The sequence below is a fragment of the Saccopteryx leptura genome, chromosome 9 (genome assembly GCF_036850995.1).
Source record: "Saccopteryx leptura isolate mSacLep1 chromosome 9, mSacLep1_pri_phased_curated, whole genome shotgun sequence".
NCBI lineage: Eukaryota > Metazoa > Chordata > Mammalia > Chiroptera > Emballonuridae > Saccopteryx > Saccopteryx leptura.
This window is the reverse complement of record NC_089511.1, coordinates 90,700,205-90,717,001: the sequence shown is the minus strand read 5'-3', so window position 1 is coordinate 90,717,001 and position 16,797 is coordinate 90,700,205. Positions and strand designations below refer to the sequence as shown.

Here is a 16,797-nt window from a genome sequence, read left to right as displayed (position 1 = left end):
CTATTGGTACCTTCACTTCACTATTCAATGCATCCCTATTCCCTGGTTTGGACATCACCTTATCGCCCCTTTCAGCAGAGGAGCAGAAACCAGAAAAAGGATTCCAATTACAGAGGGACATGTAAAAATGGGACTGTGTTAGCCTATTTTTATTTTTACTTTTGGACCAAATACTACAGAATGTCCTTAGTGAAAACATTTCTCTCAGCTATACTTCAAGACTTTTTCTCCTCCACTCTGCTTTTCTCACTTATTTCAGGGGGCTTGAAATATTTTTACTAAATCATTGTCATTTTCAGGCTGCGATTATAATGCTTCTAGTGGTCATTTTTTTTCTAGAACATGTCATTTCCTTTTAAACTCCATGACCAAGCACAGCTAGACCTATGCCTCTCTCTCCATTCTTTTTATGTAAGTCACTGTTGTGCAGGGAAAGACCATGAGACCTACCACCAAGTAGGACCACATTTCATACCAACTGGGAATCTTTAAAAATTACTTAAATTATCTGAGCCTCAACTTCTGCATTGGTTCAAATGGAGACAATAATACTCTCCCCCCAAAAAACTGTTATGAGGATAAACAAACAGAGAGATCTCAAAACTGTGCTGGGGACTTTGTAGCTACTCAGTTTACTTCATTCCCTTCTCCCTGCTGCTGATACATCTAACGTGGGCATCTTCCAGGTCTTCCTCACCTCTTCTGACTTCCTTCTCAGAGTTCTCTGGGTTGAAAGTGCTTGCTCAGGCATGGCCTGTCCCTCACCCAGTGCTGTAACCTCCATCGGTTTGCCAGCCAGCAGTGGAGCCTTTGCTCTGCCAGGAAAGAAATATGGGAGTGTCTTCGATTCTGCCCTCCCTGCATCCCGTTCATCTTGGGATCCTGGGATGCTATCACAGGTATGTCTCTTGACTCCTTTCTCTTCACATTTTCCAGAGAACACCCTGACCAAGCTACTACCATGTCACTGGGACTGTAGACATAGCTCCCAACTGCTATGCCCTTGACCCTTTCAGACAGCCCCGTCTCCAGGTCATCCTTCACACAACACCCACAGAGATGGCAATAAAATACCGGAGCGTGTCATCGCCCACTCACTTGAAAGAGGTTGCTTGTTTCCACAGGACAAAACTCCACACCATGGCAGGGCACCAGCCTTCCTCTGCCTGCCCCATCTCACACATTTCTCCCACATCAGCCACCTACAGCAGGCTCCCAGCTGCCTGATTAACTGACACACATCTGTCAGGTCTCTGCTTAATGTCACCATCTAGAGATGGCTTCCCTGACATCCACCCCTTCATCTAAGTCAAATTTAATTAGGTCTTCCCCCTACCTCTGCTTTCATTTTTCACTCTCAGCACCTTGGAATTTTCCCTTAATATCACTTGTCACAGTTTGTAATTGGGTAGTCATTTGTGAGTGTATTTATTCAGTCTGTCTGCACTGTCACCACCTCCCAGCCCCCACTGCAGATGCAGGCTCCATCAGGGACAGAGCTCACCTCGTTAGCTTGCACGTCCTGCCCTGAGCACTGGGCCTGGGGTATAGCTGCACCCCTGCGATGGATGAATACATGGGGAGAGAAGGACTTCTGGCCCACCAACTCCCAATGCCATCCTTAGCACCCAGACTTGCCTCATAAAAGTTAAACCATTTTAGTTGGGCTTTGTTTGGCTGTTGCTTTTAGGAAGTCATTAGGCCAACAAAAGTGATCTGCTCTGAATGGCCTTGGAAAGCAGGCAGCACTCAGTTGCAGGTCGCAGACACCTTGACACTCCCCTGCAGAGAAAGGCACTGCGCATCAGTGACTCTGTCACACAGTGTACTGAAGGCAGAGGCAAAAAGGAAAACCAGGTAAAACAAAAGCCAGGTTTAAAAAATATAAACATGTGTGTTTATCAACAAGTACCTGAGGGTGATCTTCGTGGTACAACCGCGGCAGCAGCCTGACCATCATGCACAGGGCCCCGGGATGCATGATCGCAGCATCACCTTCATCCAGCCTGCAGACAGAGGGGAGCAGGTCATCAGCCTTGTCTCTTCTGTTTCCCACAGACCTTTCTAAGTCTAAGAGAATCCTCAGTCTGCCACTTATTATCTGTATAACCTTGAACTAATTAATCTGAGCCCAATTTTCCCTAACTACACAATAGAGCTAACAATACTATACTTTCCTCACAAAAATATAGACTAGTGTCTCTGTGTACTAAAGCAGATAGCTGGTGCTCAGCAGAAGTCAGTTCCCTCGTGCTCCCCACTTCTCACCAGACATACGGGAGATGTCAAAATTCTCATTTTATATTACACACACACAGACTCCTAGGTTCATTCAATGTGGTATAAGCACCCTCTACTATGTTCTATCCATTCAATGTAACTAAAAACCCAGATAGAGTGAGTGAGAAGCTTCCTAAGAACTCTGAGAAGTAAATGACAGCAGAGAAAGAAACCAATCCCAAAGCACCAGGCACCTGGCATTGAGTTCCCAGGCTTCCCCCTTCAGCATGCCCTGGTGTGGACACCAGGGAGCTTGAAACTCAGAACTCTGTACCAGGTATGGACAGGACACACTGACATCAAGAGATGGCCTCTATTTCTGCTCTGAGGAGCAGGAAAGGAGGCTGCTACAAGTCACAGAGGAAGGCGGAGACTCTCTGTGACATTTTTGTTGGATTTCTTCATTCTTTCTCAGCCCAGCCTCCAGGCAACCCCACAGAAGAAGCAGTGGCCAGGCAGGCATCTGAAACTCCCAGGAAAAGAATCCTTATCGCTGACGAGAAGAACTATGGTCCCAAAAGTGTAAGTAAAATTTTGTTTCTCTTTTTTCTCTACCTGCTTGGTCCCAGAGACAGGTGCAGTTATGGGAAGTATATGACAGACCAGGAAAACAAAAGCTTTGACGTTCTTGACAGAGGAGAAGGAAGGGGGCCCTGGGAGCCAGAAAGTGTTGGGAAGACTGTATAGAGGAAAAGGCTTAAAAAATGAAAATCTGGGCTCAATTCTGAGCTGCATGCACATTGGTGGATCTGACCCTAAACCACAGTCCAAAGGCTTTGAGAACTGAACTTGCTGGCAGACCACTACCCAAGACTTGCTACTGTGTGGTGCCAGTGAAGAATAGACCAAAACACTCTGAAAAGTCTTTGAAAACTGAACTCCTTTCGAAGTTGGATAAGAACTTGCGGCCTGAACTCCAATAGTGTCAACTGCCTGATAAAATAAAATAATAAATATTCTCCAAAAGATAGTAATAAGAGCTCAAAGTTGTAACATTCAAAATGTCCAGGAACAATCTGAAATTACTCAGCATAGGATGAACTCAGAATAAGATAATTAACAGGTGCAAAATCTGAGATGATGAAGATGTAGTTATCAAACAAAAACTTTAAAGCAGATATTATTAACCGAACTCCAAGAAGTAAGCATTAACACTTTTGAAATGAACAAAGAACTAGAAAGTATCCGTAAAGAAATGGAATCAATAAAAAAGGATCAAATAAAAATTTAAGATGTAAGAATTAAATTATTGTAGAATACTATGAAAAACTATATACCACCAAATTTAACAATATAGAAGAAATGGATAAATTTCTAGAACAATACAATCTTCCTAGACTGAGTCATGAAGAAGCAGAAAGCCTAAACAGACCATAAGCAGGGAGGAAATAGAAACAACTATTAAAAACATCCCCAAAAATAAAAGTCCAGGACCAGATGGCCATACTAGTGAATTCTATCAAACATTTAAAGAAGACTTGGTTCCTTTTCTACTCAAAGTTTTCCAAAGAATTGAAGAAGAAGCAATACTGCCAAACACATTTTATGAGGCTAACATAACCCTCATACCAAAACCTGGCAAGGACAATACAAAAAAAGAAAACTACAGACCAATATCTCTAATGAATACGGATGCTAAAATACTAAACAAAATACTAGCAAATCGAATACAACACATTAAAAAAATAATTCTCATGATCAAGTGGGATTCATCCCAGAATCACAAGGATGGTTCAACATACATAAAACAGTTAACGTAATACACCATATCAACAAAACAAAGAACAAAAACCACATGATCCTATTAATAGATGCAGAAAAGGCATTCAATAAAATACAACACAACAAACATTTTATGTTTAAGACTCTCAACAAAATGGGTATAGAAGGAAAATATCTTAACATAATAAAGGCCATCTATGATAAACCATCAGCTAATATCATATTAAATGGCATAAAACTGAGGACTTTTCCCCTAAAATCAGGAACAAGACAAGGTTGTCCACTCTCTCCACTCTTATTCAACGTAGTGCTGGAAGTTCTAGCCAGAGTAATCAGACAAGAGAAAGAAATAAAAGGCATTCATATTGGGAAAGAAGAAGTAAAGGTTTCACTTTTTGGAGATGATATGATCCTGTATATAGAAAACCCCAAAGACTCCACAGAAAGACTACTAGAAACAATAAACCAATATAGTAAGGTCACAGGATACAAAATTAATATACAAGAGTCCATTGCCTTCCTATATGCCAACAATGAAACATCAGAAAATGAACTCAAAAAAAAATAATCCCCTTCATGGTTGTAACAAAAACAATAAAACACTTAGGAATAAACATAACAAAGAGTGTAAAGGACATATAATGAAAACTACAAAGCATTGTTAAGGGAAATTGAAAAAGATATAATGAAATGGGAAAATATTCCTTGTTCTTGGATAGGAAGAATAAATATAGTCAAAATGACAATATTACCCATAGCGATATACAAATTTAATGCAATTCCCATCAAAATTCCAATGTCATTTTTTAAAGAAATGGAACAAAAAATCATCAGGTTTATATGGAAGTATAAAAAACCCCGAATAGCCAGAGCAATCCTAAGGAAAAAGAACAAAGCTGGGGGCATTATAATACCTGACTTCAAATTATATTATAGAGCCATGACAATCAAAACAGCATGGTATTGGCAGAAAAATAGACACTCAGACCAATGGAAAAGAATAGAAAGCCTAGAAATAAAGCCACATATATATGGTCAAATAATTTTTGATAAAGGGGCCAACAACATACAATAGAGAAAAGAAAGCCTCTTCAACAAATGATGCTGGGAAAACTGGAAAGCCACATGCAAAAGAATGAAACTCAACTACAGTTTGTCCCCTTGTACTAAAATTAATTCAAAATGGATCAAAGACCTAAATATAAGACCTAAAACAATAAATTACATAGAAGAAAACATAGTACTAAACTCATGGATACAAAGAGCACTTTATGAATTTAACTCCAATGGTAAGGGAAGTGAAGGCAAAGATAAATGAATGGGATTACATCAGAGTAAGAAGTTTTTGCTCAGCAAAAAAAAACTGACAACAAAACAAACAGACAGACAGCTAAATGGGAGATGATATTTTCAAACAACAGCTCAGATAAGGGCCTAATATCCAAAATATACAAAGAACTCATAAAACTCAACAACAAATAAGCATACAATCCAATAAAAAAATGGGAAGAGGACATGAACAGATACTTCTCCCAGGAAGAAATACAAATGACCAACAGATATATAAAAAGATGCTCATCTTCATTAGCTATTAGAGAAATGCAAATCAAAACTACAATGAGATACCACCTCACACCTGTTAGATTAGCTATTATCAACAAGACATGTAATAACAAGTGTTGGAGAGGCTGTGGAGAAAAAGGAACCTTCATCCACTGTTGGATCCAATGTAAAATAGTACCACCACTATGGAAGAAAGTATGGTGGTTCCTCAAAAAATTAAAAATAGAACTACCATATGACCCAACAACCCCTCTACTGGGAATATACCCCCATAACTCAAAAACACTGGTACATAAAGACACATGCAGCCCCATGTTCATTGCAGCATTGTTCACAGTGGCCAAGACATGGAAGCAACCAAAAATTCCTTTAATAGATGATTGGATAAAGAACATGTGGTACATTATATACTATGGAATACTATTCAGTATGAGTTCTTTGTATATTTTGGATATTAGACCCTTATCTGTATTGTTGTTTGAAAATATCATCTCCCATTTAGCTGGCTCTGTTTTGTTGTCAGTTTTGTTTTTTTTGCTGAGCAAAAACTTCTTACTCTGATGTAATCCCATTCATTTATCTTTGCCTTCACTTCTCTTGCCATTGGAGTCAAATTCATAAAGTGCTCTTTGTATCCATGAGTTTAGTACTATGTTTTCTTCTATGTAATTTATTGTTTTAGGTCTTATATTTAGGTCTTTGATCCATTTTGAATGCCATTTGATGACATTGGATCATTTACAACAACATGGATGGACCTTGATAACATTATACTGAGTGAAATAAGTAAATCAGAAAAAACTAAGAACTGTATGATTCCATACATAGGTGGGACATAAAAATGAGACTCAGAGACATGGACAAGAGTGTGGTGGTTACAGGGGGGGAAGGGGAAAGGAGGAGGTGAGGAGAGAGGAGGGGCACAAAGAAAACCAGATAGAAGGTGACGGAAGACTATATGACTTTGGGTGATGTGTATGCAACGTAATCAAATGTCAAAATAACCTGAAGATGTTTTCTCTGATTGATTAATGTCACCCCATTAAAATTTTAAAAAAGATATAAGAATTATAATAGTTGAAAAACTTTAAATCTCACTAAATGAGAACAATAGGAGAATGAGATAAGAAAAAAAAAAAACATTTATAAATTTGAAGACAGATCATTAGAAATTGCCCAATCTGAACAAAAAATGAAGAGAGCCTCAAAGTCATGTGTTATGATACCAAAGAATCTGTCATTCCTGCTGTTGGAATTCCAGGAAGAGAAGAGGAAAAGTCTGAGGCAAAAACAAAATATGTTCAGGAAGATTTTAGCCAGTATTTCTTCAAACATGGTGATATAATCTGCTCACAAAAATTAGAAAATATTTTATAGCTTCATATTCATTTTGAAATATCCCCTAATTCTTTTGAGCAGTATACATAGCCTTAAAGATTCAAGAAGCCAAGCGGAAAGGTGGAGGAGAATAAATGGATGATAAAATGTGAGGAATGAAGACTTGACTTGGGGAATGAACACACAGTATGGTGTGCTGACATGGACACCTGAAACCTATATAATTATGTTAACCAGTGCCCCCTTAATAAAATTTGGTAAAAGAAAGAAAGAAAGAAAGAAAGGTTCAAGAGATTTAGCAAAATCAAATAAAATGAACAAAAATTTTCATCCTCAAGCACATCATATTTAGCTGTCAAATCCTAAAATCCATGAAAGAATATTGAAATCAGGCAGAGAAAAATAACACATGATACATATGGAAACAACAATGTGAATGACTATGGATGAGAAATCAGAAGGCAGGGGAACAATAGTTTTAAAGTGCTGAAAAAATGCATGAAATTTTGTATCCAAAAGAAAATATATCCTTCAGGAATGAAAGCAAAAATGAATATATTCCCAGATGAAGGTAAACAAAGAAAACTTCTTGTAATCAGATTTTCTCTAAAAAATATAATAAAAAGTTTTTCAGATGAGAAGGAAATAATAACAGAAGGGAACTTGCTATTTCAGTAGTGAAGAGAGAATAACAGAAATGGTAAATGTTTGGATAAATATAATAGACTATTTTATCTCTTAAGTTCTTAAAACATGTATGATGGTTGAAAGCAAATTTTATTAGGTATAATGCATATGACAACTATAACAGAAATAGGAGAGCACAAATGAACCCTCATAGAAATAAGTTTTCTATATTTCATTTGAAGTAGCAAAACATTAATTCCAAGTAGGATGTTAAAAGTTAAGTATATATAGTAATCCTTAGAGCAAACACTAAAGAAGATACACAAAGAGAGATGATAAAAAATTCAATAGATAATTCAAATTAAATAATAAAATATATTCAAACAATCCAAAAAAATGGTAGGAAAAGAGAACTGGAGGAACAACAACAACAAAAAGAGGGAACAAATAAATATAGCCCTGGCCGGTATGCTCAGTGGTAGAGCATGAGCCCAGTGTGTGGGAGTCTTGGGTTTGATCCCTAGTCAGGGCACAGAGAAGAAGCATCCATCTGCTTCTCTCCTTCCCCACTACCCTCCTCTCTCTCTCCCTCCAACAACCATGGCTCAAATAGTTCAAGCAAAATTAGCCCCAGACACTGAGGTTGGTTCCATGGCCTCAGCCTCAGGTGTTAAAATAGCCTGGTTGCTGAGCAACAGAGCTACAGCCCAGCCAGGCAGAGCATCACCTGGTAGGGACTTCCTGGGTGGATCCTAATTGGGGTGCATGTGGGAGTCTGTCACTGCTTTCTTGCCTCTCACTTAATTAAAGAGAGAGAGAGAGAGAAATAGGATGGTACACTTAATCCTTAATACACCAAAAATTACAATAAATAAAAATGGTTTAAATATACATCAATTAATACATACATATTATCAGAATAAAAAAAGTAGACCAAACTATATGCTACCTATAAGAAACCCAATTTAACTATAATGATATAGATAAGTTAAAAGTAAAAGTATAGAAAACGTTTATACCATGCTAACACTAATCCAAGAAAGCTGATGTGGCTTAACTAATTTCAGAGAAAGAGAACTTTAGAGCAAGGAAAATTGCCAGGAATAAACAGGTTATATTGCATAATGACTAAAGGAGTCATGATATCCAAAATGTGTGAGCACTTCACAAAAGAAAATAAAAATTCATAAAGAGAAACTGATAAAAGAAAAAATGGACAAATCTTCAACATTTTTCAGAAATTGATAGAAAAAGTAGGTAGAAAAATATCAAAGATATACATTTGAACACCATCAACCAACTAATGTAATCAATGTTTTAGAATATCAAACAGTTGAAGAATATAGTGGTTCCTTGTCTATCACTGGGGTTAGATTCCAGAACTACAGACAATAGGAGGAAATCTGTGAAGTAGCAACCTTATATTTATTTTATTATTTATATATTTTTAAGGCTTATTTTGATTTAATATTCTTTTAATGTTTTAATTAATATTTTTATATTTTATATTGTTTATACTTTTTAGACTAGAAAATGCTTATTTTACCACAAAAATAATTAAAACAATAAATATATAAAAATACCTTTATACTGCAAAATCCCGTGATATAGCAAATTATCCACAATACAAAATTAGATATATACAATTTAAAAATCCACAATATGGTGAGACCACAAAAAGTGAACCACGATATGGTGAGGGATGACTGCACACATTCTTTTCAAGTTTTCATGGAACATTTGTCATAATCGGATGTATTCTGGGTCATAAAACAAACCTTAAAACATTTCAAATAAATAAAATCAAAAAGTGTGTTTTCTAATCATAAAAGAATTAACTTAAAAGTGAATAATAGAATCCAGCAATACATTAAAAAGGTCATACACCATAATCAAGTAGGATTTATTCCTGTGGTTTAAGGCTGATACAATACTTGCAAATCAATTAATGTGATATACCACATATACAAAAGGAAAGATAAACACCACATGATCATATCAACAGGTGCAGAAAAATAATTGATAAAATCCTGTGCCCATTTATGATAAAAACTCTTACCAAAGTGGGAATAGAGGGAACATATCTCAATGTAATAAAGGCCATCTATGAAAAACCTATAGCCAATATTATACTCACTGGGCAAAAACTAAAAGCAATCCCTTTGAGATCAGAAACAAGACAGGGATGTTTGCATTACTACTCTTATTCATATAGTACTGGAAATTCTAGCCACAACAATCAGATAATAAGAAGAAATAAAAGGCATTCAAATTGGAAAGGAAAAAGTAAAACTGTCATTATTTGCAGATGATATGATACCTTATGTAAAGAACCTTAGAGTTCACCAAAAGACCTATTAGTACTAGAACTGATAAATAAATTCCGTAGAATAGCAGGATACAAATAAATATCTAGAAACCAATTGCATTTTCATTTTTTAATTTATTTTATTTTATTTTATTTTTATTCAGTGAGAGGAGAAGAGGCAGAGACAGACTTCTGCATGTGCCCTGACCCAGATTCACCCAGCAGGCCCACTATGAGGCGATGATCTGCCCATCTGGGGCTTTGCTCCATTGCTCAGCAACTGAGTTCTTAGCACCTGAGGCAGAGGCCATGGAGCCAACCTCAGAGCCCACTGCCAACTTGTCCCAATCAAGCCATGGCTGCAGGAGGAGAAGAGCAAGAGTGAGAGCATGAGAGAGAGAGAGAGAGAGAGAGAAGTGAGAGAGAGAAGTGCCACCCCACAGATGGGCACTTCTCCTATGTGTCCTGACCAGGAATCGAATTCAGGACATCTGTACACTGGTCTGACACTCTATCACTGAGCCAACTGGCCAGGGCTTAGTTACATTTTTATACAACAATAACTATCAGATAGAGAAACTAAGAAAACAATTCCAATCACAGTTGCTTCAAAAAGATTAAAACTCCTAGGAATAAATTAAACCAAAAATGTAAAAGACCTGTACTTAGAAAGTTATAACACACTGAAGAAATAAATTAAAGAAGATACAAACAATTGGAAGTATATACCATATTCATAGATAAGAAGAATTAACATCATTAAAATGTCCATATTATCTAAAGCAATCTATAGATTCAATGTAATTCTTATCAAGATATAAATAGTGTATTTCACAGAACTAAAACAAATATTCCAAAAATTTATATGGAACCATTAAAGACCCCAAATTGTGACAGCAATCTTGAGAAAGAAGAACAAAGTTGGAAGAATCAGGCTACCTGATATCAGACTATACTACAAGGCCATAGTAACTAAAACAGCATTGAACTGGCATTAAAACAAACATAGGTCAATGGAACAGAATAGAGAGCCCAGAAACCAATCCATGCCTATATGGTCAATGCTCAATTTATATCTGACAGAGGAGGCAAGAACATACAATAGTGTAATGATAGATGTTGAGAAAATTAGGTACATGCAAAAAATTTTAAAAAGTTAAACTAAACCACCTTCTTACACCATACACAGAATTAAACTCAAAATGGATTGAAGACTTAAATAATATACATGAAACTATAAATATCCTAGAAGAAAACATAGGTAGTAAAATCTTGGACATTTCTCATAGCAAAATTTTTTTCTGACATATCTCCTTGTGCAAGGGAATTGAGAGAAAAGTTGAACCAAAAGGACTATCAAAGTAAAAAGTTTTTGCACAGCAAAGAAAACCATTAACAAAATGAAAAGACAACCTATTGAATGGGAGAACATATTCACTGATATATCTGATATGTACTTAGTATCCAAAATTTATAAAGAACTTTTAAATTTTAATACCAAGATAATAAACAATTGAAAAATGGGCAAAGAACTTGAGTAGACAGTTTTCTAAAGAGGACATACAGATGGCCAATAGACATGAAAAGATGCTCAACATCACTAACCATCAGAGAAATGCAAATTAAAACCACAATGAGATATTCCCTCACACCGGTCAGAATGGCACTCATCAATAAATCAACAACCTATAAGTATTGATGAGGATGTGGAGAAAAAGGAACTCTCATTTATTGTTGGTGGGAATACAGATGGGTACAGCCACTGTGGAAAGTAGTAAGGAGTTATCTCAAAAAGTTAAAAATGAAACTGTCTTTTGACCCAACGACCCCACTTCTATGAATACATCCTAACAATTTTGAAACACTAATTCAAATAATATATGTAACCCTATGTTCATTGCAGTGTTATTTGCAATAGCCAAGATCTGGAAACAGCCCAAGTCCCCATCAGCAGATGAGTGGATAAAATGTTGTGGTACATTTACACAATGGAATCCTACAAAGCCATAAAGAAGACGAAAATCTCAGCTTTTGCGATAGCATGGATGGAACTGGAGATTATTTTGCTAAATGAAATAAACCAGGCAGAGAAAGACAAGTACCATATGATTTCACTCATATGTGGAATCTAATGAACAAAATAAACTAACAAAATTGCAACAGACTCATAGATAGAGAGTAAGTTGACAGCTATCGGGGGTGGTGGGGAGAGTGGGGACTCTGGGAGCAGGAGGTTGAGGTACAGAGCAAAAACATACAAATAAAATTCATGAACATGGACAATGGTGTAGTGATTGCCAGGAGGGGGTGGTAGAGGAAGGGATGGGGGTATAAATGGTGATGGACAGAAACTTGGCTTTTGGGGGTGAACACACACTATAGTAAAGAGAAGCATGTTGTAGAACTAACCACCTGAAACCTGTGTAATTATGTTTACTAGAACCACCCTAGTAAATTCAATTAAAAAATAAGCTATTTTAAAATACATAAATAAATAAAAAACCTAGAGAAGCAGATAAAGTATAATAATAAAGATAGTAAAAATCAATGAAGTTAAAAACTGAAAAATAACAGAGAAAATAAATGACAGAAAAATCTTGTGCCTTGGAAACATTTTAAAAACTGAACAACTATTCTCTAAACTCAGTATAAAAGGAAAAGACCCAATCATCAATATCAGGAATGAAAGAGAGACTATTTCTAGACATCTCACAGACATAAAAAGGATAATAAGAAATACTACAAAGAACTCTGTGCATATAAATGGGAAACTTAGATGAAATAGACCAATTCCTTTAAAGTCACATTATCAAAAGTCAAGCAAGAAAAAATAACTCAAGTAGTTCAAACATATTACAAAACCTGAATATGTAGTTTAATAACCTTCACACACATACATACAACACTCTAGCCCCAGATGTTTCCAATGGTAAATTCTACCATACATCTAAAAGATAAATAACACCAATTCTATACAACTTCTTTCAAAAAGTACAGGAGAACACTTGCCGATGCCTCTATGAAACCATAATCACCTTGATACCAAAAGCAGAAACAGCCAGTATAAGAAAACTACTTGCCAACATCTCTTCTGAATATAGATGCAAAAATCCTCAATCTAGTAGGAAATAAAACATAGTTTATATAAAATAAATGAAGCCCTATGGCCAGCTGGGCTTATCCTGCAAATGAAGATGGGTTCACTCTCAAAAATCAATTGATGTGCCTGACCTGTGGTGGTGCAGTGAATAAAGCATCAACCTGGAATGCTGAAGTCACCAGTTTGAAACCTTGGGCTTTCCTGGTCAAGGCACATATGGGAGCTGATGCTTCCTGCTCTTCCCCCTGTTCTCTCTATCTCTTTCCTCTCTCTCTCTCTCTCTAATAAAAATGAATAACAGTCTAAAAAATAAATTAATTGATGTAATCCATCATCACAATAAACTAAAGAAGAAAAAGAAGCACCTGACAAATGTGCAGAAAAGTCATTTGGAAACTTCAACATCTGCTCATATGAGCACTTTCGTTAAGCTGGAAATAGAAAGAATCATCCATAACCTGGTCATGAGCACCTACAAAAACAATAGAGCTGATATAATATTTGATGGCAAAATACTGAGGACTTTTTCCTCAAGATTCAGACCAAAGAATGGATGTTCACCCTCAACATTTCTACTCAACATCATGCTGAAACAGCAGACTTGAAAAGAAGACAGTCACAGACTACATGATTGTCTACATAGAAGATCTCAAGTAATCTATTTTTTTTAAAAAAGCTCCTAGAACTAATAAGTGAAGTTAGCAAGACCTCAGGATGAAGTTATACATAAAAATTAATCATATTCCTATATACTAGACGTAAACAGTTGGAAAACAGAACTTTAAAAACACCATTTAAAATAGTGCTCCAAAAGAGATTAAATACTTAGGTATAAACCCAATAAAAAATGTGCTAACTCCGTATGCTGAATACTACAGACCTTGACTAAAAACAAAACAAAAGAAATTCTAGACCTATGTAAATGGAAAAACAAAGTACATATGTTTGTGGATTAGAACATTCAATATAGCTAAGGTTTCAATTCTGCTCAAATTCATCTATAGATTTGATGCAATTCCAGTCAAATCCCAGGGGAACTTTTTGTAGACATAGGCAAGCTGCAGGAGCCTGATCGCTTCCTGCTGCCACGGCAGCCCAGAATCACGGTAGATGGCGCTCAGTCCCTGGCATTTTTCTTGTTTATACCTGGAAACCAGGCTATGCCCTATCTGGACTCTGTCCAAATTCAGGGGGCAGGAAGAAGATACTCTATTTCCTCTTACGAAGGCCTGTGGATTCCTGAGTGATTAATTGAAAAATTGAAAGTAATGTGAACTCGTTTTGGCAACTCACATCATTTGCCCCAGACAGCCAACACCACCTTTCAAGCCCACTTTCCTCTGCTGCTTCTCTGAAAGCCCGGGGCCAGCCACTCTCTCCCACATGCTAATGCAACTGGTCACCAAGGCCTGGAAATGCCATGTCCTAAATATGTCTGAGAATGTTCCCCTACAGCAGCACCATTACTCAAGCCATCACCATTCCTAGAAGAGTCCAATGCCTTTGGCACTTTCTCCTCCTCAATCTTGTTTCTACCTATGTATCCTTCCAACACACGTACACACACATACACAGACACATTCACACACACATACACACACATATACATACACATCCATACAAAAACACACACATGCTCACTAGAATGGCTTCCATAGCATGCCTGCCTATGCCCCTGAGCCTGCTCCTCACAGAATCCCAGCAGGGAAAGCCATGCATGACCCAAGACCGCTTCTGGGCTCAGCCCGTACTGGCTCCAGTTTGAGGCTCTAAGTCTCAGCAATCTCCACCGAAGGCCGGAACATTCCTCTCCTTAAATGATTTATTTTTTTAGTCTCTCTTCCAGGTATTGGAATGCCCTCAGCAACCCATGTCAACTCAAGTAGCTCCCTCTCTTTTATCACAGCTTACTTTCAGGATCCCCACGTCCAGGAAGGCCTTGTCCATTCTCCTCTCTCACCCACACCCCACCCCAGACTGCATTAGATGCACTGCTCTGTTCTCTCTTAATTTGCATGGCTTTTGCTATCATGGCACCCACCACGTGGCTGTAATGACCAATTCGCACATCTGATCCTCCCACACAAGGTTGCAGGGCTAGGGCAGGGGCCATTCAGCCCTTTCTCCCAAGCACTAATCAATGCCTGGCAGGGAGCTGGCATTCCCCGAATGCTCATTGAAAATCCCTAGCTTGAGTTGTGGGGACTCCGACGGCTCTGCTGGGAAGGGAGCTGGAAGAAAGGCACAGGCAGGAGTGGCTGCGCCCAAGGACAGAAGGGCCGTTGCACACTGGACTGCGGAGGCACATCAGCTCCAGAGGCTGCCCTGCAGTGGTGAGGAGACTGGCTCCAGGCTGAGCTGCGTGGCGATTGAAGCCGTCTGAGCTTCATCAATCACTAAAGCCACCACAAGGCAATTGTCATCTAAGAGGAAGGGCCCCGTGAGGCCAGGGCCCCACAGAAAGAGAACAGGCTTGCAGCAGATGCTTCCTGCTCAGCTGGACTCTCACACCAGAGACACACACTCAACTCTCAGTGTACTAAACACACATGTACTCACAAGTACCCACACGTGTGCATGCAAACATGCACACACACATGCACGCACACACCCCTGTACTTGATCCATGGCCATCCACAGGGACATGGAAAAGCCAGCCCAACCTGAAAGGAGAGTGGGACAGAGCAAGCCCCACTCGGGAGGTGATTGCTCAGGGAAGTGTGGCTTCCTAAGCAGGGAGGAAGCTGGAACATCCTCCAAGGGTGCCTAACATCCAGCTTCAGGGCTGTCCAAGGCTCAGGGTCTTAGAGAATGGGGTGCTGATGTCAGTGAGGACTGAGTGGGGACTCAGCATCAGAGAGTCACCTTCCAATCTGCCTCCATCCCAGGGCCCACAGGCCTGGGGAGCTGCAAAGAGTCAGGCATAAATGCAGCGGTGTGTGGACTTATAATTCCTGCAAACTGCTGGGCTACGCTAGAGGCATGGCATGTGGCAATATCTGCACCTCAGCAACTGTGCAAAAGGCAAAAGATTCAAGTGCTTCACTTGTACAGTTTACCAAGAAACTTCACTGGATCTTTCCAAATGACAGCATAGGATATATGTACTCAGAAAGTCCAATCACACTGGCTTTTGAACTTGTGGTATTTCCTGTGTGATTACTAAGTCCTATTCCAGATGTTTTATAGTCCTGAGGTCACTAAGTCCCTAAACAGCAGAGAGGTCCTGATTCTCCCCTTGTACAGATAAGAAACCTGAGATTCAGAATGAATTGCTGGATTCTTTCAAAGTTTGGGAAGTACACAGCCCTAGGGGGCCCCATTGCTTCTCTGACCCCTGCTGTCTCTAGGTCTCAGCTCTACACCCAGGAAGCAGCACCATCAGCACGAATGTGAAGAGAAGGGAACTGTGCCCCAACTCTGCTCCTCAGAGACCAGTGGGAAGCTGGCTGACCCAAGTGTTGGCGCAGGACGGAGCGGAGCACCATGCCCTCGTTCCCAGCCCACTGCCCTGCCCTTTACCCCACTCTCAGAACAGGCCAAATTTCACTTCTCTAAGCGTTAGGGTGACACATTTCCTTTAATGAGAACATTAAAAAGCCCTATTTATAAAATCTGACTCTTATATATTTTTCAAAATCTTCATTGTGAAACCAGGATGACATCTGACACAGAAATCATTTGTGAAGATCAGGCTGATGTCATCTATAGATTAGAAACCAGGCTTTAAATTACTGTGTCAAAATGTTTGGCCAAGTCACCACTATTGTGAGAGTATCTGGAAAACTCAGGAAGAACACACACACACACACACACACACACACTCACTCACACACACACAGGCTTTGATAGGTAAACC

At 38.5% G+C, this 16,797-nt stretch overlaps 1 protein-coding gene across 1 annotated transcript in view; it reads right to left on the bottom strand.

The window, feature by feature from the left end:
• The window catches only part of WDFY4 (WDFY family member 4), a 340,582-nt gene that overhangs the window by 235,426 nt on the left and 88,359 nt on the right, over positions 1-16,797 (bottom strand). The window contains 1 exon segment of the mRNA XM_066348526.1: positions 1,913-2,006. Coding sequence (XP_066204623.1) covers positions 1,913-2,006 — 94 coding nt within the window.